This window comes from Ips typographus, linkage group LG7, assembly GCF_016097725.1.
Source record: "Ips typographus isolate SLU linkage group LG7, UJ_Ityp_2.0, whole genome shotgun sequence".
Lineage (NCBI taxonomy): Eukaryota > Metazoa > Arthropoda > Insecta > Coleoptera > Curculionidae > Ips > Ips typographus.
In genome coordinates this window covers 1,651,342-1,673,736 of record NC_138428.1, presented here as the reverse complement: position 1 = coordinate 1,673,736, position 22,395 = coordinate 1,651,342, and the positions used below count along the sequence as shown (strand labels likewise).

The following is a 22,395-nucleotide window of genomic DNA, read 5'->3' as shown; positions in this document are numbered from 1 at the left end:
GTGGGATTTCCTGGTAGCAAACAATCTCATCAAAACCACTGATTCTGATAAAGAAATCGATTCAACGGAACATTCTCACGTATCTGCTTCGACAAATTACCGCAAACCGGTGGTTCATTGTCGGAACCCGCGCAACCAACTACTAAACAACAATTTATTCCGAAATAGCAAATAAAATTGTTACGACAGCTTTAGTTGCCACCAGAATGTAAAAAAAAAATTCAAATCGACCGTCATGGTCGTCGAGTGTGGTTCTCGACCGGAAAATCTAGGTTGCCATTTGGTCGCGGTACCATCTCGATCAGGTTCACGGAGAACCAAGATTAAAGAGGTCGGGATCTGGTGAAATACTCGATGGAAACAGGTTTAACCCACCCACAGGAGCCATTTTTAGGTCTAGACGCTTTCGATATCAACAGGCAATATTCGAACAGGATAAGGCGAGCTGCCAATTTCTAAAAATATCCACATAAATGGGTTTATATTTATATTTGCCATTTGTTGATCCCTTTCAGGTTTTATCAGTGTGACTGCTTTTAAACACTTCCAGAAAATTTTAGAAATCATTACAGTATGGCAACAATGCAATTTCATCCTAGTTTATGCATACAAACTTGCCTATACCTATATGTATTTAGTTAATAATCAGACAATCTGATTTAAAGATAAATTACAGGTATCATCAGCGAAACATTATCAATAAAACGATACAATGACTTGGCACATGTAATAATTGCAATCAAACTCGCCTTGACATCCATACAGTCCAAACCAGTGCAAATTGAGTGGTTACGTCATCAACTTGTCTGTTGCATTCTGTCATTAATTACAGGGAGTCAAAAAGACTCTACTTGGAAAGGAATGATTGATTTTGAGAAGCAGTTTGTGAGATTTTTTTGTACAGAAACTGAGAAATCAACTTGTAAAATTAATAATTATTTTAAAAAATAAAGAAAACAATCAAATAAATTTTCTGATAAAATTCTGTGACACTAAATGGCGGTGTCAGAAAATCAAAAAATGTTTTAAAATACTTTTCAGACGATTCCAAGTCATTTAAGCGCCATTTTTCAGAAAGAAAATTATACAGGGTGATTCCAAAATTAGAGCTTAGAGAAGAAACTAACTAACTGACAGGTTATTCCTTATCAACAAACATAAGCACACAGATCTAAGTTTTAATAATTTGACATTTTAAATTATTTAACAGAATTTAATTTTAGACACGCATATAAGACGGTTTTTATTTTTTTACTCGAAAACGGTGCGTCGTAGCAAAAAATAATAAAAGGGGTTTTATTTTTAGAATTGAACAAGGAATTCAATCATTTTTATGTTGGGAAAAAACAGTAGCGTACTATATTTGTTCGAAAATATTTTTAAAAAAATTATACGCGCGCCACTTGTAAACGCAAGTTTTTTTGGAAAATTTCTTTTCCACGTGACACCTATAAAATTTTGTTTAATTACTTTAAGTGGTCTGGCCAAAATCATTAAATTTTTGTTTTTTCAGTAAAACTTTGACACTCTGTATCTTCGTTATTGTTCATATTTCGAAAAAGCGTCAAACTTTGCCTTTCAAGCCCTAACTTTGGAATCACCCTGTATATCTCGAGGGCTAGATCGCCGAGGTATTATGAGGCACTTTTCCATTATTACAAAGCATTGTGAGGTATTACAAGACATTACGAGATATTACGAGGCATTTTGAGATATTTATAAGGCATTTGTGAGTATTTTGAGAATTGTCAATTTTGAAAATCGACTGAAAATTGAACAGAACAGCATAATTAGTATGGTAAAATCTTTGTTACATGATATTGAGTGGAAACAATATTCATTACAAATTATTATAATAATTTACCAATTTTTCACCATTTAAACTAAATTTTTAAGGTCACGTGACTGTTTTTGACAATGTCAACTGGCTTTTACAATGTTGCAAACTGAAAATTGTGTATTTTACATTTTACAACGTGTATTTTAAGAATTTCAGCTTTTACAAAACTGTCTAAATTTAATTTACCAAATGATCAACATTTAAATTACATTTTTAAAGCCACGTGAATGTTTTGACAGGTGTCAGTTGGCTTTGCCAGTGTTGCAAGCTCTAAAAATGGCATAATCAAAGTCACGTGATGTGTCTCTTGCAATTTCAGCTTTTACAACTGTCTAAAGTACCCTAAATGTAATTTGCCAATTTTTTTAAATTTTAAACCACATTTTAAAAGTCACGTGACTAATTTTGACAGATGCCAACTAGCCTTTACAGTGTTGCAAGAACATGCAGAATTGCATTTTCAACGTCACGTAACGTATATTTTGCAATTTAAGTTTTTACAACTTTCTAAATTTAATTTAGCATTTTTCAAAGTTTAAAATGCGTTTTGAAGTTCACGTGACTGTTTTTGACAATGTCAACTGGCCTTTACAGTGTTGCAAGCTCAAAAATTGAATTATCAAGTCACGTGACGTAGTTCTTACAATTTTACTACTGAACAACTAAGAAACAACTTAATTAACCACGAAGAAACATTACCAACCCATAAATAATTGAAACAAAATCGAAAGTTTCACACACGCAAATAAACTGAAACTTTCTGTTTCGAATAAATTTTTCCGCACGTCCAACTAATGTGTGTATCTAGAAAAAAGTGAAAACACACGCGATTGGTCTTTTTACTGTCACACACAGTTGGTTTCATTTGAATTTTCCTTCACGTCATACACCGCCAACCTTGACAAAAAAATTTGAATTTGTTTATTTTGCTTGAACTTAACTTAAAAATGAATTCATGAAGTGCTTCGCAGATAACAATTTACGGTGAGTTGTAATTATTAACAATTATGTTAATTTTAACCACGTGACCACCCAAAAATATTAAAGAATTATTTATGGTTTAAAGCATTATTATCATTCGTTCCGTTCGTTTCGCAATAATAATTATTTAAAGTCCTTGACATAACTAGCATAATATTATCTTTTTTTTTTTAATTATAATTAGTGATGTCACCAGTGACATCCTGTACTAATTAGTTATTAAAGGTTTATATAAATTAAATATTTTTCAGTTTGTACGGTTAAAATAGCAAAAAAATCAACAAATATCATTATCGATTGGTCTTGGCTCCCTTCTCCTAACACTCACCCTATTTGGCGCCTTCCAGTCTGTTTACCAACCCCTTAACAAAAACCCACCCGAAAACCGTCAAAAAAGCATAAAATTCCCACTAACCTCACTAATTAACCGGTCGTTGTACAAAAACCATGAAAATAACTAAAAACATACTAAAATTCACCGCACTGAATCGAACTAAACTATAGCACAGGCGACCATGTTCGACAAATGCGCCGAAGCCACGCCTCTGATTTTGGAACGCGATAAATAGTTACCAAGGTAACCGCGTGGGGCGCACGTGCGTCGACAAAGTTAGGCAACTGTGTCAGTGGGTTGTCGTTTCTGTTGTTTTGCTCTCTCTGGTCTTGGTTTCGATCGTCGACGATAGATGTCGCCACCAGTTGCGGTTTGACGTTAAATTAGCAATCAGTGATGCCAACTCTACTTGAATTTTCTTCACAGACAAAAAACCAGAAACGTCTTCGGTGAGAGAGATAAGAAGATTAGAATGTGCTGAAATGATTAAGCTGGCTAGTTGCCTTAACAATTTGAAAGATGACAGACTGATCGATGTTAAAGGCCAACATATTTTTGAGGGGATCTAAGTTGTTTCAGTGTGAAAGAAGACGAAGGGAAGAATGTGTTGAAACGATTGAGCTGGCTAATGAGACTCACACAACACTAACTGAGACTCCGTTACAACTTTGATTTTCCCGAAAGGGAAATGTCAGCTTTGTTTGAGTCTTCTTCCGGACCTTTTCTTTGGTTTACAGCGATGGAGGGTAAAAGGCAGTAGTCTTAGAAAGAGAGACAGAAAAAGAAAGAGATTAACAAAGAGAGAGAAAAACTAAACGACATCTGTCAGTTTACCAAAGCAAATGTGACGTAATTTGACAGTTGGTCACGTGGCCTACTTTATTTAAAACTTCGATTGATGTGCTGTTTAATAATTCAAAATACTATTATTTTGACAGATACAAAGTGATTCTAAGTTCTTCTTTTAACTACCCTGTACATAGTGAAAATATCAATCTATCAATAATTTGTAGATTTTGAAATGCTCTGTTGACCACCCTGTATAGTATCAACAGACCATAACTCGGTTATTTTCGCAGTTACAGGGTGATTAAATATATCAATTTATATTGCTCTGTATGATTAATAATTCATAGTAAAGACAGATTGGAGTTATTCATGGTAAATAAATTAAGGTTAGAAAAAAGACTAAAAGTCATGTAAATAAAGTAGAAGTATAGAAGTTAAATTACTTATTAGACTTGCAAATAAGAAAATAGAAAACAATAATAAAGTTTGTAGTAACTCAAAGAAAAAACAGGGTAAACATTGTTATACAGAGTGTCCCAAATTACAAGTCGACCCAAACTTTTCCAAAAATAGCAAAAAAACACTGATAATGAATCTTACAAAAAATAAAAGAATAAAATTTTGATAATGTGAGAATAATAAGATATAACCAAAAAACTAATAAAGTTTTGAACTAAATTTTTTTAATGTGCTGTTTGAAAAATTGATGTTCCTATCACGTGATTTAAAAGTGATACTTTCCGCACTTGTTAGGAAAATAATTATTTTGTCACACCAAATTCCAACGTAAATCTAATTATTAAGGAACAATATAACTCACTCTTTATCACAGCCATTAGTAAGCGAGATTCCGTTTTCAGGAATTGGACTGGGTTCGGGTTCCTCCTGGACCGGACTTTCGAAAATTAGGGTTTCCACCATAGAGCCTTTGGAACTACCGAATGATACTCTGCAATACAAATAAACTAAATCAGAAACATATAAGATAAATAGAGAGAAAAAAATCGGCTTGATCCGTCCCTGTTACCTTCTAGGTGTTTTTAAAGTTGATTAAATAGGAACATACAGTAATAAAACTTAATTTAGGAACGTAAATAAGTCAGTCAGTGTTGTATTAAGCAGCAGGACCCCCTGCAATTACAATGTGGGCACGACTGACATTTCATAGTAAATTGTTTCGGTCATATCCGGGTCAAAAATACAGGGTGTTCTTCATTAATCTCCGTTAATATTTTGTTATTGTTGACAGATTGTTATTTTTCTAACTTCATTATTAGAGACACCTAGTAAATAGTACAGTCAAGACAACAAACAATGGCAATGAGGTGCCATTAATCACTGAAAACGTTGAAGGTGTTTAAACTAATCACACCGGCGCCAAACCATCAAAAGGGCGTGGGCTAAAATGGGCCGCGACGTCCCTGGTTTTTCATAATTAATTAATTGAACGCTAACCCTACAATTTGATTACACTAAGTCACGTGACTGCACCTGCACCTAGTGTGTGAAAGCTCAGATTAAATAGCTGAAACTATTTTTGATATTCGACGTTTCGTTTCTTAGTTATAAAGCAAAATTCAAAACAAAAACCTAAAAACTGAGACTTTTTATTTCAAGATAATGCTACGTTATAAAAAGACAAAAAATGACTATGATTCCGTGACGTCATTTAACAGTGTCACATGCTCATTGATTTGAAAATGTCAATGATGCCACGTGAAGAAGTGTCAAGTATTGTTGAGCTGTTATTTTCAGGAGACCCTGACACATCACCATAATCAAAGGGCCCCTAAAAGTGTAATAATCTCTTAGTTTCAAAACTCCCTTTGGCTTTGTAACACCTTTGGTATTACCAATTTTCCATCCCCAAAGACAGGTCTGTAACTGAAAAATTAATGTACATTTTTCTTAGAAAAGTTACCGTGTTTTGTCTACTACAACCACAGTAAAACATTTGGAGACAACCAAAACGGCAACCCAGACTTCAGCAGGTTGAATTCCCCTAGACTGGTCAAAGTCATGAGAAAGTGGTCGCGAATACTGTTACGTAACAGATCATTATGAACTTGGTTGAAGGACTTGGTTGACTCACACCGGCCAATGTCAATGAATCTTTGTCAGATGATTTCGTAACGACAAAACGTGGCTAAAGATAGTGGGCGTCGCATTATGAGAAATCCGTTCCGCCAGAGTAATTATATGATTTATTAATTTTTGATTACCACTACAGTTTAATGGTAAAGAAAGTAATGAACTTTAGTTCAAAAAGTAGCCTGGTTTTATAATAGAAACAGGTTTCGTGGTATATTAGGCAAACCGTGATATTACTTCCATTTTTCGTCATTCTGGTCGACCAGAAGTTCAAAAACATTTAAAATAAACAGGAAAAAAATTATTTAAATCAAAAATTCTTGATGGATTAGGTCTTTTATCTGCATAAATGATTTCTTGTTGAGTTGAATGAGGAAGAAATATTGGGCTAATGCTCTGTTGTATTGCCAAAGTCAATTCTAACATTTTCTTAGGCTTTTGCTAAATTACTTTGTTTTAAAAAATGCCTAAAATTCTTGTTAAAAAACCTTACTAGTGGTTGACCAATAATTCAAAAAAAAAGCAATAGAGAAGAGTAACAAAAACCAAAACACTTCTTTTATATACAGGGCGTCCAAAAAGTCTGGAATATTGCAAATACCTAACACCTTTATTTGAAGGAGTGGTATTAAAAAAACTCCAATAAGTAAGTTCCTATGTACTTATTTACCTACTTAATTATTTAAAACACATATTTTTTGAAAAGTATAGCCTCCTATAACAATGGCAGGAGTAACAATGAGAGCTATAACGTCAATATGATGTTAAATTGTTATCAATTTTTCATGTGTCCTAAGGTTGATCAAATTTTCGTATTACATAAAATGGCGTTTATGACTCAGAAAAAAGGTTGTAAAAGTAGTAATCCTGTAAATCGTTGAATTGGTCTTTATGAGTACTCTTAAAATCTGAAGTAATATACAGAGTGTTAGGTTTGAATTAAGAAAGTTGATAGGTTTTGTGACTGACCCTGTATACTTGCGAACCTCGTTTCACCTTCAGAGAGATAAAATCAGTAGTTTTTGAGATATTTAAAATATTCCAAACTTTTTGGACAGTGTGGTCCGGTTTTCAGGATTGTTTTTCCATTTGCCAGCATTCCTAGCAGTCTTTCAAAGATTCTGGGTATTTGGGTGAGTTCGTATAGAAGTTCGTTGGATGGATTATGTAACGGGTTATTGGAATGTCTTATTTTTGTAATTAGTCTCAGTGCGACTTGTTCTGTTGGCTGTATGTGTTTTATAGTTCTTTCCGTTGCGTTTGTCCTCAGTATGTTTCCATAATCCAACAGTGGTCGACAAATTGTAAATTGTGGTGGCTGTTTTAGAACTGATTCCTTTGTCTTTGTATGTTTTGAGATCTGATCGCTCTTCTGATAATTTCTGTCCTAATGTCCGGTACATGTTTTGTGAATTTTAGTTTTTTGTCAAAAGTAATTCCCAAGTACTTTATGTCGTTTTTTTGCTGGTCAAGTTTTGAGTATTTTGTTAAGTTTTTAGCAAAACGTTTGCTCATGTTACCTGAAGAAATAGGCGCTAAATTAGAAAAAATCTTGTTTCTTTGGAGCTCTACTTAAAATATTTTTTAATGGTGCTATTACATGACAATTAACCGTCATCTCGTTGATTTCAAGATGGAATCATTGGTTCCAAACTTCTTGAATATAAAAACCGATGAAACATCTCTAGAGAGCCACCACCCTGTATAATATACAAACATTATTACGTTCCAAGTATCATATGTATTGCGTTGCAATGAATGCAGACCCTGTACGTATACAGGTTGATCTTTTAATGACCTAATTACGGACATTTCATTAGCCATTCAGTTACAGGTGATGTACAATGTGTTGTTATTGAAACCAAGCCAACACGGCAATTAATTTCAAAATTTCCTATGATGAAACCGCGTACAACAAAACCCGACTGACGTGCGCTTTTTTAGTAAATATTTACGTTTACTCTACCTTTTTTTAATTATTTATGGGAAAACTGAGCTTTATGTGGGTTTAATTTTAATTAATGAATGCAAGTGGATATTATTTACTTAGATTAGCTAAATAGACAAACTGCGCCTCACAACCTGGATATGGTAGGCGAAATTCAAGTATTAGTTAACTTGGTGGACAAGCAAATTGACCTTGCCTGCAGCATAACAACCCAATTCCGATATGTTTTATTAAATTTTTTATACCGGGTCTAGTTGAATTCAATAATCTAACTATTAAATTGCAGTCACTCGATTGTTACCAAGATACTCGATACCGTTGGTTGACACATTAATATTCTAACCGGACAGGCCATAGTGGTCACTAAAGTAATAAAAGAACATGCCTTTCATCGTTTATCTATTATTTAGATTTAGAGTAGATTTTACGGAAGTCAGTGGCGGACTTAAAGAAAAATTACCGGTACTTTATTTGCTCAAGCACGATCTGTTATTTTTGCAGGTTCTTCTGGATCAGTTCCTGGGAGGTGGACTGCCAGCTGTCCTTCCATCTTTTAGGTAGTCTTCCGAGTGTTCTTTTCCCTATTGGATTCCCTTCAAGTGCGATGCAAGGCAGTCTTCCTTCTTCCATTCTTCTCACATGATTGGATTTTATTCCAACAGCTCTCCACATCACACTCCACTGGCTTCTCGTGCCATCATCAGTGATTCAATATTAAGCCTTTCCATGGTTGCTGCAGGTCAGTTACTAGTATGATCTTATTTGTTTTAAAAATACTATTGGTTTTGTAAAAGTTGAATTATTTGTTCTGAGAGTTACATAAAAAGTAGTTGCTTCAATGATCGATGACAAATTTTGAAGGCTGAGCAAAGCGCATCATCCATTTCTATGCAGATGACACACACAGTTAATTAAGCAACCCAATTACTACTGTTCTACTAGACTGTAAGTAAATTGTTGAATAAGTAATTTAATTTAAAACCAACCTTGAAAATGTATTACTTTAATTGCCAAAACATTAAAGACATTATATGTAGAATATAAGCTCCAAAATGTAATAATAATTTGGGCGGCTTCTCAAAAGGTTCTCAAATATGGTTCCCACACAAATTCTCAACTTGTTTGGCCGGTCACGTTTTGATACACACACGAGACCGGACTAAACGATTTCTGCTTCAAAAACGTTCCTTTCTCATCTCCTTTCCGCCACTTTCATCATCTCAAATCTCTAGATCAACAACGCTAACGGTCTCTTGACAATTTAAACATCACGTCAACGTTTAATTCAGATGTTTGTTATTACAGACAAGCCAACAGTGAGATTCGGACGTTTTTTATCTCATTTTCCCTTTGAACGGCAGCCAGTTCTTAAGGAAACCGATTGTTTACCTCGTTCTCTTCCTATTTCATCATTCAAACCGACTCGTTAAAGTGCACTGATTGATGTATTGCTTTGGGGGATTGTTGTGCAGGAAATTGGCCGTTTGTCCGTTAACAAATTATGGCGACAATGTTAAAACTACTTTGTAAAAGATTTTTTCCTATAATAATTAACTCATCAGGTACTTCTTTAACAGAGGAAATTGTTTAAAATTGTAAAGTGAAAGGTTCATTAAACATTTTTTAACAGAAAAATTGCATTAAATTATAATTAGTTTTTTTACATTTAATTATGAAAAAAGCTTTAAGAACAAAACAAAAAGTTTTAGTACACTCTGTAAATGAGAATTATTCATTTTTATGCAAAATAGTCTGTCAGGCTACTGGTTTTGGAGTATTGCATTATTGAAGGACGCAAATTTCTCAATAAAATGTTAATGAACCTAATTTCCATTGCACTTCCTCGAACGATTACCTAATTTTTTCTGTATGCAGATCACGCTATTGTAAGTACCTCGTTAGAATTGTGTGTAATACCTTTACGGTAATGAGAAACGGAACTAACTGTACAACATTACGAGTATCATTAAATGTGCAGTGCATTTTTGACCAAGACATCCGGGAATGGCTGGCAAAACTTATAGTTAGTACATGTTAGTTGCAAATTGGAGTGTTTGGCCCCCCTGCAAACCGGATCTAATAACGTCAGATATATTTTTATGGAGGGTCACGAACAGGGCGTACATCCAGCCTCCCAAAGGTCGTTCATAGATAGGTCAGGGCAAGTTTTCACCCCCGCAAAATGGGGTGCAGCCACGTGGGTCTATCGATTTTTCACGGAGCAGCTGGGCGATGCCCTTCCGACATGCAGTCTGCTGATTTGTATTATTAGAACTTGTCAAAGTTTTAAATTGGCTAGAAAATGGAGAGACTGTTGAAAGGAAATGATGAGAAAACACTATGGAAAATGAGAATTCCATTGGTGGTGGTCTAATTGAATTTCTTCCTGAAGGACGTCTATCTTTTCTAGATGTAAAGGTGACAAGAAAACCTAATGGCTCACACGGTTACCGCAATAGTGGGTATAATCATTGGAACACAACTAAACGTACTGTCATCAACACGATAATAGCAGAGCACAAGAGAAGATGCAGACTGGGACAGATCGAGAAATCAGCGATGGCAGAACATGAACTTTCCAGAGAGAACGATATTCGTTTTGAAGAGGTGGAGGTTTGGGATCGATCACAACGTTACTCTCTTAGATTAACTAGAGAAGCCATTGAGATCTTTAAGCACGAGAACATCATCAACAGAAAGGAAGAAATCACCTTGTTATATCCGTTTGTCACTACTTGATCAACCAAGCTTTGTAAATCTTCTATTATTTTCGGCAATAAGTATGGTGTCGTCTGCATATCGGGTATGCGTTTGGGTAGGGTTGTTCGCTCTACTTCTACCAATTTCTTCCCAGTAACAACGGATGGGATTTCAGGGCAATTGACGGTCATGACCTCCAACTTTCTTAGTAACAAATCCATAAACCATTAGATCAAGACTAGCCTCTTAACCTAATTCGTCTGAACATTTCTTCACGTGGCAAAAAATCAAACAAATAAGCTCGATCCTGCCCCACGGACGTATTCAACAATGGTGGTCCACATATTCAATACTTAAGCGTAGGCAGGAACCGAAGTGTATTTTGCTTTGCTCTTTATAGGTCTCGATTGTTTATGTACCGAGGCCTTAACTCGCGAATGTAACAACAATCAAACAGCGTCTAGCCAGTCTTATTACCTTGCATTGAAATCGGCCGCTGTTGGTTTTAGAACCCCTTCCATCAATTTCGTGTTTGTTGACACACGAAAGTGCTCGCTTATTCCCATGCGAGTACGGTACGTGTTAAAGATTTACATACTTGGAAGTTGATTTTAGCTTCATACACAAGAAACCATTTTGAAGTCGAAAGACAAAATGATGAGACCTTAGAGAATGATACTCAACTGTCACCATCTAATAGTCTATATGCGGATGATACTTAAGTAATTGTCTGTAGGCCATCCATTGATCGACTGTTCTGTCCTGTCAATAGTTTTTCATGCTAAGTTTTCTACGTTTTGTCTCTATGAACCATATCAGATTCTGTTGCACGAGGACCCAAAAAAAACCATTGTGATTCTCATGCAACAAACCATACTTCTTGCGTTTGTTACCCGGAACAATCCGAAGAAGTAATTTGCCGGGTCATCGGTCTATGATATAAAACAATAACCAGGAAACGGGACCTCGGCCACTTTTAATAAACGGCAATTTGCCACGATGAACCGAAAAAAAAACCGAAACCATCATTAAGTACGGAAATCTACTTCTAATAATAGCTCCTTGACAATGAACCAGTCAAGTGCGGTGAATCAATAGGAATTTGTGGAAACGGAAGCACTGGTCCGACTAGACAGATTTAGTTCCCATAAAATCTTCTTGTACTGTCTTACCATGAACAAGTGCAGAAATGGTTCATTAATATTCCGCGACAGCTAATTATAAAATCGAGCGTGTTATCAACAAAACGACTGTAGCAATTTATCTACGTCCGAGATCTTGATTGACCTGGTCCCCCGGTATACAGCATTATAAACGGTAAACGAATCTTAAAATCGAATTATAATGTGTAATTTCATTTCTCTGTCGCTTAATTGAGTCAAATTGCATTAGGAGGTCTAAGTTTCAGACCAATCAATTTATAAGAGCTGTTATTGGCGTTAATTGGCTTTTAGCAGCAGGAAAGACCGTAGGAATCTACCTACTGCAATGATTGCTTTAATTCAATTAGGTTATTATCTGAGAAGAAATTTACAAAAAATCCATCAACTGTTATATAAAGTATGGATAATAAAATATTGATTTTGTTTAGTAACCGAGGGGCAATAGTTGTCCTAAATTTTCTACAAAGGAAATATACAATCTGTCTTAATATGTCGTTGAGATTATAAAGCCAATGTGGTGTTTACTCATTATTTTGCTGAACATTCAACCTTTTTTACTTTTGTCTGCTATTAGCCATCCAAATATTCAAAATTCCAATGTTTACTAGGCAATACCTCGAAAACTACAACATTTTGAAAATAACCAAAATTATCTAGACTCAGTAGCAGAATATAAAATTATAAGATTAAACAAGAACATAAAACCTACTTAGGCTGGGTTTTCACTCAAACTTTGCTAAAAAATATATGAGATTTGTAGATGAATTCAGTGTTATTTTACGAGTTTACGAGTTAATTTTTGACGTTGGAAATAGTCAAAAAACAGGTTTTTTTAACTAATTACACTCAATCCTTGTAAGAGTCTAAATTTTTACTGAATAGTCTAAAAACTAGGAATAGTTTAAAGATTCGTTTTTTTCAGAATGCAATCCATTGTCGAGTGTCTGAAATTGGATTTTATAAACTAAAAACAGTCTGGAAATCAAGACAAAGATTGTTGCACATACAACTTATTTTTTACTACTAAAAATAGTCTAAAAGTTGACTTTAAAGGAAATAACTTTATTAAAACTAAAGATAGTTCAAAAGTCTATTTTCAGGACTTTAATTGGTGTGCAAGTCAATTTTCTGGAGTCAATTAAGCACTGGAAACAGTTCAAATTACAAACTAAGTCAATTCTAAAAAAGTGTTCAAAACTAACATCGTAGTATTTAATGCTCCAATTTTTTGCACCAATGAGTGTAGAAGTCAAATTAATAGTGAAGAAGCTTGAAATCACATGTTTCATTGCTTTCAGGTCTGATAGGGTCAAAAACTTTGTGAAGATCCTGAAGAGCCTTAAAACTCGATTTTTCAGTATGAAAAAAGCCTTAAAGCACTAAAAACGATCTAGATTTTTAAGAAATGCCTGAATTTTTAACACTGAATGTCAATTTAATAGTGACAAAGCATGTAAATTGTAAAAATAATTGTTTTTTAAGTCTGCTATGACAAAAACTTGGTGAAGATAGCCTTAAATTTCTTCTAAGCTGAAAACAGTTTTAAAGCCATAAAAATAGTATAGAGTTCTAAGAAAATTAAAAGCAAAGTAAAAAATCTTGAAATTCAAGTCAATTTTCATGAATCTGATGTCAATATCTTGTATTTAAGACTATTTTCAAGACTAACATTTTGAAAACTTACTTCAAATGCAAATTTTAAGCTTCTGATGTCACTTTTCATTGGTTTAGGGTAATTTTTTGAAGTCCAAGTCAATTTTCAAGTTTAAATATGCGAATTTGTAGTAAAAAATCTAGAGAAAGTAGTTTTTCATGTCTACAAGTCAATTTTCAATACTAAAGTCTTCCAATTTATCTGAAACCTATGACGACTGACTACAAAGATAGTTTTTAAGCTTGTCAAGTCAATTTTCACAGTTTCTAAGTCAATTTTCAAATCTAAAGTCTTACAATTTGTGTGAAAACTATTAAAACTGGTTACAAAGAAAATGTTTAAGCCTCTTAAGTCAATTTTCACCGTTTCAAAGTAACTTTACTGGTTTTCTTCTTGTCTTGTCTTGAAAACTATGAAAACTGACTACAAGGACATTTTTTAAGCTTCTTAAGTAAATTTTCACCCTTTTTTACGATTAGATAGATTTTTAAGTTGGCTTGAGTTGGTTTTGGGTCTTTGAACATAATAACTTAATTATCTCGTATATAACAGATACTTATTTTCCAAATTGAACAACAAAATAAAGCGAAAAAATGATTGAAGGACTGTATTTTCCTTAGGAAGCATTTGTCACGAAAATGACATAATGTATGTCAACTTATTGGTTGATGGGCTATCGAATGGTTAATTATTGACAATTTAAAACTGAACCACCTTGTATTCAATCCTTGAAGTAATAGATTCATCCTTTTTTCCTGATTCGTTAATTATTATAAACGAAAGAGCTGTAGCTGTAGTTTTCGATTAAACGTGATTCACTGCAATTTCAAAGCACTATAAACAATAATCTGCCCCAATATGTATACGTATAATTAACGGATTGTGGTCAACAGCAATAATTTATTGGCGGCTACCATTTAGAAGTAAGTAATATAATTTGCGACCTGAGAATTTGTTTCCTTAACAAGCAGAACGAATTAAATTCAGTGGTCGGAACAGATTGTGACGGATAGGCAAAACAAAAACCAAAAACACTACTAACTGTAAAATATAATATACTTTTGTACACGCAACGATGATTAGAGCCGGATTGTAGGGCATGAGCCTGTTGCCTAGCAAGACTTATTACCGGGTGATTTTGTCCTGAAAACAGTACAAAATCAAAGTATGTGTTTGGATGGTAAATTAGCGTGTAATTACAAATGTGCTTTCTTTGCAGTAGTATGATTGCTTTTGAGCAATTTATGGGTGTAATTATGGTAAAGTGACGATCAAACGTTCAAATCCAGTTTGCACTTAATAAGACGTTGGTTATTTATACGGACAGGTGTATATTTATCAAGTACAGGATGTCTGCTGTCTTAAGGAAAATGTGTACAGATTGTACTTTAAAACACCTTTTTGAAAAAATCCGAAAAAAAACAACAATTTATTGTAAGTAAACTGACTAGTTGCATGCAAAATCCGGTCATGAAAAGCGAATCGATATCGTTACAGACCATTGTATGAAAATGCGAATAAAATCTACTACCATATGTAACCTTGGCTTTATTTTTAGCCAATGAATAAATCATTATAGTTTCGTATTAGTGGAACGTTAATTACGTAACTAATTGGGTGCAAAAATTTGTAGGTGCAATAGGACATCTCAAAGGGAAAAACGACCAAAACCAAACCGACCAAATTACTAGTTTAACAGCAAACGGTAATAAAACATCAAAGACAAAAACGTGGTGGGTTTTAGATGGTCATTTTGTGGTATTCTTCTTAATGGTAACTGTAAAGTGCCCTCTGGTGGTAAGCTGGATATAATTGACCGTTATTAAAACAATATAAATGAAACCGGTAACGATTCTGTTGGACTTCCCACTACAATGTGCGAATAGGACCTTATCTATCAACAATTTAGGTTGTTATTATGATTATTAATGTTTTTATTGGATATTTTGAAAGTAAAAATGACAGTATAAATTTTATGGATATAGTGTAATTATCACATTGAATGTGCCATTTTGTCTGTCATTTCTTGAAACTACGTGAAATTTTCTTTAAAATGAGGTGCAAGTCAATATTTTGACAGAAAATACAAAATGGCGGCCTGGGACGCCATTTTGTCTGTCATTTCTTGAAACTACGTGAAATTTCCTTTAAAATGAGGTGCAAGTCAATATTTTGACAGAAAATTCAAAATGGCGACCTGGAACGCCATTTTGTCTGTCATTTCTTGAAACTACGTGAAATTTCCTTTAAAATGAGGTGCAAGTCAATATTTTGACAGAAAATTCAAAATGGCGGCCTGGGACGCCATTTTGTCTGTCATTTCTTGAAACTACGTGAAATTTCCTTTAAAATGAGGTGCAAGTCAATATTTTGACAGAAAATTCAAAATGGCGGCCTGGGACGCCATTTTGTCTGTCATTTCTTGAAACTACGTGAAATTTCCTTTAAAATGAGGTGCAAGTCAATATTTTGACAGAAAATTCAAAATGGCGACCTGGAACGCCATTTTGTCTGTCATTTCTTGAGACTACGTGAAATTTCCTTTACAATGAGGTGCAAGTCAATATTTTGGCAGAAAATTCAAAATGGCGGCCTGGAACGCCATTTTGTCTGTCATTTCTTGAAACTACGTGAAATTTTCTTTACAATAAGGTGCAAGTCAATATTTTGACATAAAATTCAAAATGGCGACCTGAAACGCGCAAGTCAATATTTTGACATAAAATTCAAAATGGCGACCAGGCCGCCATTTTGTCTGTCATTTCTTGAAACTACGTGAAATTTCCTTTAAAATAAGGTGCAAGTCAATATTTTGACAGAAAATTCAAAATGGCGGCCTGGAACGCCATTTTGTCTGTCATTTCTTGAAACTACTTGAAGTTTCCTTTAAAATGAGGTGCAAGTCAATATTTTGACAGAAAATTCAAAATGGCGGCCTGGAACCGTCAAAAAATACAACTTTTTTATTTGTCAAGTTACAGTTGACGTCTCGGTGTCATTTTATGTTAAAATTTCCCGGAAAAGACGCTGGTGTAGTCGGTTTTTTGATATCTCAAAAACTAACAGAGTTAGACTTTAAATTTAACATTTTAACCATTTCTTTGCCAGGAACTCGGCCGGATTAAAAGATACATGAAATCTGACTAAAAAATATTTACAAAACAATATGTGATATTATGGTAAAGGAAATTTGACGCCCTCTAGCGCCCAAACGGAGTTATCAATCAACTCATGTGGGGATATTTTTAGGAAGCTTGAAATCTGCTCTATCTTTTGCTTTCTATGACATTTTGACGTATCTTGTCAAGTAAGGGAGTAATTTAGGGTCAAAGCAACGTGTGTCAAAAAATATGCTATTTTTACAAAAAGTGCAATTTTGGCAATTTTTTATTTTGCTCCAGGAGGGTTCCAATGCGCAGCAAAGGGCATATTTATATCAAAAGACCTTAAATTAGGTGAAATAAGTAGAAAAAAAGCACTTAACATTTTTTCATTTGTCAAAAAAATTGAAAGACTTAATGTCCAGGAAAAATTGTGATGTAATTCCAACAAATTCTTGTGGAAGTTTCTGAAGATTTCCAAGAATGTTGGACAAGATCCAGAATTTTTTCCTGTGGCCCACTGACGCCACTGTAACGTATTATTAGACTTTACGTCACAATTGAACACACACACGTGGTCTCAACCATAACCTTTCCTGCATCCCACCTATTTGTCTGCTATCGCCATTTCCTGGATGGGAAATTGATTTTTCCCAAACACCTACCGAGATGACGTATTTAAACATTTGCGGTTCGTCTTGTTAACGAGACAATTTTAATGAGCAAACATCTCGTTTCTAATTTATTACAGTTTGGCTGATTGTACGCGACGCCAAATGTTCCTGAAATACACCATGAATGACCCAGGAAGTACCCGTATATTTCTTACTTTAAGTAATCTCGAAATATCCGTATTTACGGTAATTGCCAAGAAAAAAATGATCCATTAGAACGGAATTTGCATAGTGGTACGTAGGATGTATCAGATTGTTAGCAATATCTTAGTTGCTCGACCATGTTTACTGTTAAATAGCTTTTGAGATCCTTAAGTACACCAAAACATATTCTCGTCCAACAAGTATCACGTGGTTACTCGTAATCTTTTCCAATAAATGATCATCAACAGGCTATATTTAAATGACAAGAGTAAAATTACTGTCAAACATATGTTTCATGAATTTTGACAGTTAGCGAGATGTTTTTTTTACCGAATTGTACACAGTAAAATTCTCTTTACGTCACTCTCTATACTGTCGGCAGTCAAAGTGTCAGATAAGCGAGTTATTTTGACTGAAAAGGTCAACAGTAAAATTACTGTAAAATTGTTTCAACTGAAGCTTTCACAGGCTGGAACTCGTTTATTTTGACAGTTATCGAATTGATTTTTCTATCATCCAGTACGCCGTAAAATTCCCTTTAAATGACCTTATATAGTATTTGTAGCAAAACTGTCAAATAATCGAGTTATTTTGATTGTAATGTCAAGAGTAAAATTACTGTCAAACATGTGTTACGTCAACTATGACAGGCTGTTACTTGGTTATTTTGACAGTTATTAAGTTGGTATTTTTTACCATCCTGTAGATCGTAAAATACTCTTTAAATCACCTCTTATAGTATTTGTGGAAATGTTGTCAAATAATCGAGTTATTTTGACTTTAAATATTCAAGTCCTGAAAGCACAAAATTTGGCAAAAGTTAATTGTGATAATAACAGAAGAAGAACATTCTATCAGTAATAGTTTTTCAGAAAATAGCGTTTCCTCTCTTGGCCCTTCAAATATCATTCATTTGAGGTATTCAAATTAAATGTAAAGGCTTCTGCTATAATCCGCCAATGATTTTGACAGTTGTGAAAGTGTAACAACATACGAGCTAAAACTGACAAAATTTGTAATGAAAACGTTTATTAAGTGCATTTCCATCAATAAGATTATACTAGTTTTAAAAGTGTACTTTATACCTTTTTATTTGAAATTTTTGATAGTGGGAATTATGTGACTACGAATATTTTAGCTAATTTTGGTGGACGTTGTAAAGGTCTGGAAATTTAGAACTTTTAATGTATGAAAGGCATTTCAAACATTTTTCTATAAGAAGGTCGAAAAGACACCTTAAAAATAATACACAAACCGGTCTGAATATGGTTTTCTCAAGTAATTCACTGCCAAAAATGTAAGGAAGACACAGGAAACATGAAGAATCTTGAAGCCGACTTTACGTCCACTAGAAAACACTAAAATACGATGATCTTAATATCAAAAAAACCTTAAAGACTTACAAATATGTTAAACCTTAAGGAAATAAATTACTTCAACTGGACTAAAACACAATTTATAAATTTGTATGATTCTGAAAGGAAGAAGAGTAGTCCACTGAAAATGTAACAGCACTGGCAACTTAAAACATCTTTTTGAAGAGGAAGTTCTAATAGTCTTATAGCTTTTTTGAGTGCAACAATTGGGTTCATTTTTATGTTAAGAAAAATACTTTACATTACTAGATTCTATTGCCAACCATTAAATTTTCTGGATAATCGTTGGGGCTCTAAAAAACCGTAACAAAACAAAGAAGACTGATTCCCATGCGAAAGCCGAATCTTAATAGGCCAACCTGTAAATATTTCACACTGACGTAGAACCTTCTCAGGTGAATGCACCAATGCACCAACGACAATGCTCTCTTATGTTCTTCTTTATTAACTTGGTTCCGCGTTTTTCTGCCAATTAGCCTGCACTAATGACATCCTCGGCTATTTCGCCACTCCAAATCGTTTTAAACTGTATCAGACATCCATAACGAATGTGGACTTGGCAAATGATCCGAAAGGTGAAGTGCAGGGTCAGAAAGCGAAATTCCTAAAAATAAGTCATTTTGCGTATCACTTTTATTTTCGGAACACAAACCGAATGCGGTTCTATCAGTTTGTTGTTTTTTCGGAGTCTGCAATTCAATGGTATATACAGGCGGGCAATTAAATCCAGAGTGATTTATGATTCATGTGCAGAGTAACAAAATGTGAAGTCAAACGCCTTTAGAAAGGCCGCAACTTTCGGGTTCGGAACCTATTTTATCAGTTTAATCAATCTGCCGTTTAGTACCACTCGACCAAAGGAGTTGGATAATTAAAGTTTCCGCTATTAGTTCATTGTAAATTAGTGGAAAGATCATTTTATGCACGTGCAAGTATGATGAATTTTTGTGTTATTATAAGACAATTTGTCACTTTCTTGACAAATTGCTGCTTTTTTTCATAAAACATAACATTGGTTGTACAAAAAATTACTCTAACTCTGGAGTATACTGCTTTTTGCACTCTTGAAGTCTGAAACCCTCCGGATTGCTCTAAAGTTGCACTTTCCTCCCTAGTTGCGCAAATTACTATTATTTGCTGATTATTAGGGTTAGAGGACTGTTAAGATTGAATGACTGGTTGCATAATCAAAATCGACTTTTTGATAGTTTGTGATTGGTCAAGAAAAAGCAGTTGGAAGTTGACCAATCACAAACTATACCCACTGTGTTGGATCTAAAGTCTGTTCTAGTGCTAGTGACGTGATAATTGTCGTTCCTTTTCCATTACATGTCAACTGTAATCACAAACTTTGCATTGACTGAATAGTAATAAAGCCCATAATTATTATTCATCGATTGTAAGCGGTAGAAACAAAAATTAACCCAAATTTGGGCATTCAGGAAACCGATTTCACTTGCCTGCATTAAAATTCCAGACATACTAAAGGAAATGTGACAATTTTCTAAACAAGGTAGCATGATTTTTCCTGCATGTAATAACAGAATACCAGTCACAAAACAGTAAAATTTAGGATGTTTCAATTCCAACTTCTTGATTTAGAAAGTAATAATCAAATGTCTGACAGAAACTGGCAACATTGCATGCAAAGTTTAAGCGACAACTGATTATTAGTTGTGACAACATATCTCACCTTTTTAAAGATTGGTGTTTACCATTAACACTCAACTTGGGTTTGCCTTTATCCGTGCTGGTGCTGGTGGTCATGGAACTCACGGTGGCCGTGGTGTCACTCACGAAACTGCTCACGCTCGTCTCTTTACTGATCGGACTGGCCGTTTTGCCATTGGCCACAACGGGACCGCTAGCGCTCCCATTGGCCGGATGATGGCCGTTTTGATGAGTGAGTGGCAGCTGCATGTGGCCTTTGGGAGCCGGAGGAGGCTTCTCCTCCACCGGCAGCATGTAGGACAGCATAACGTCTTCAGGAAGTCGGCATGCCTGCAATGACAAGACTTTCTAATCTTGATTTATCGATTGGATGCTCTGGTTCGGGTGTTTAAAAATATGACAGTCAACTAAGCGTGACTGGAAACAATATAACGACTACGTGCGCGAATTTTGGGTTACCTAACACCACAACCACCTGTGATAAAGCATTATGATGAGCAAGCCAGGAACGCAGCACTGGCTACTAAATCTTAAAAGTATCAAGATATGAATCTGTGGTTCCCTGCGGTATATTTGGTGTGCAAGAGACCGTGTACAGTTGTGTTTCTAGGATGTAAACAATTAAAAGTTGCCTTTAGCTGTGACCGCGACACGTCCCATTGAAAACTTATTTTTAGGCCACACACATGTATAACATGGGCTTGGCCGATGATGTACGGCCTTTCAAAGACTGAAAAGTCCATTATAGAAATTGCTATTTTCCAGTAAATCGTCTAGATTGAATGTGTGAATGTGGCCTCCGAGATTACCAAACTTGCACCCATTTGATATTGTATGTTAAGCTACTAAAAATTAAGCTGGATAATGTATGCAATGCTCAACCACATTTTTGTTACTTAGAGTTTTAAATAGTGCTATACACTAGGTGGTTAACTTAAGGAATAGAATCGATTGATTCTAAAATATACAGGGCTTTGAATGCAATGAATCTCAGAAACCGCACACTTTCAGTACATAACATAGGAGGCCTTGATAAGCAGAGACAAATGACTCCAAATATAGAGGGTGTCCCATAAAGATAATTAAAATCTTTTGAAATGGTTTTGAACGCAATGGTAATTCGAGGGCAATTATATATAAAAGGTAAAAACATTTTTGACCTTAAATACCTCAAGAACCGTATAATTTTTGTAGCAGTCATAGTAGGTCATTATACAAATCTGGACAATCAATAAGAAACTATAATAGAGACAGATAATAAGACCTGAATAAGAAAAATTGAATGACACTAAGATATACAGGGTGTGCCATTTAAAATAATGTGGCTTTGAAAGCATTTCTGCTCGTATTTCTATGGTTATTACTACTCACTTTTTCTTGTTTACTTTTACTGAACAAAAATATAACTTAAATCCACTTAACAAGAACAACTAATAAGATTTTTTTTTAAATTGGCTTATCGGTTTTCCACCCTTATTTATTGCCTAGGTCCTATCAGTTTTTAAACTTTTTTGAACCATCCGGGTACATTACACTCTGGCACTTCTTATCCACTAAAGTTCCATCATAAGTCGGTCTATTTTAAACCTGCCACTCAACTTAATTACCGAAATCCATTACTACATTCAACTGTTTGTTTACCCACCCTGAATTTTTTCCGAATTCTGCTAAGGCCCTAAAAATAAACCGACAGTTAAACTCTCTTCCGCAAACCAGCTGAAATACACGTGTGTGTGTGACTTTTGACCTATTTTTCGGACGTAGAATCGATAAAGCTAATTGGATAAGGCTTATAAATTAATTAGAAGGAATTAAAGAATTGTTTGTTAACGGTTTGATGGTGTGTGAATTTACTGACCACCATATCAGTAAACAGGGTGTCCCAAGTGTCAAAGACTACAAAACCATAAGTATAAGAAGTGACATCCT

At 34.6% G+C, this 22,395-nt stretch overlaps 1 protein-coding gene and 1 long non-coding RNA gene across 2 annotated transcripts in view; one reads left to right on the top strand and one right to left on the bottom strand.

Moving 5' to 3' along the window:
• Nucleotides 1-22,395, bottom strand: part of LOC145731445 (uncharacterized) — a 43,512-nt gene that overhangs the window by 17,377 nt on the left and 3,740 nt on the right. The window contains exons 2-3 of the mRNA XM_081983248.1: nt 20,489-20,796; nt 4,765-4,893 (exon numbers count right to left, since the gene is read on the bottom strand). Of these exons, the coding sequence (XP_081839374.1) occupies nt 4,765-4,893; nt 20,489-20,772 (413 nt within the window). The 5' untranslated portion in view covers nt 20,773-20,796. The remainder of the gene's footprint in view (nt 1-4,764; nt 4,894-20,488; nt 20,797-22,395) is intronic.
• On the top strand, nt 2,695-9,208 carry LOC145731490 (uncharacterized). Its single transcript, XR_014178815.1, has 3 exons — nt 2,695-2,824; nt 8,485-8,733; nt 8,797-9,208. It is a non-coding gene; the product is annotated as an uncharacterized LOC145731490 (long non-coding RNA).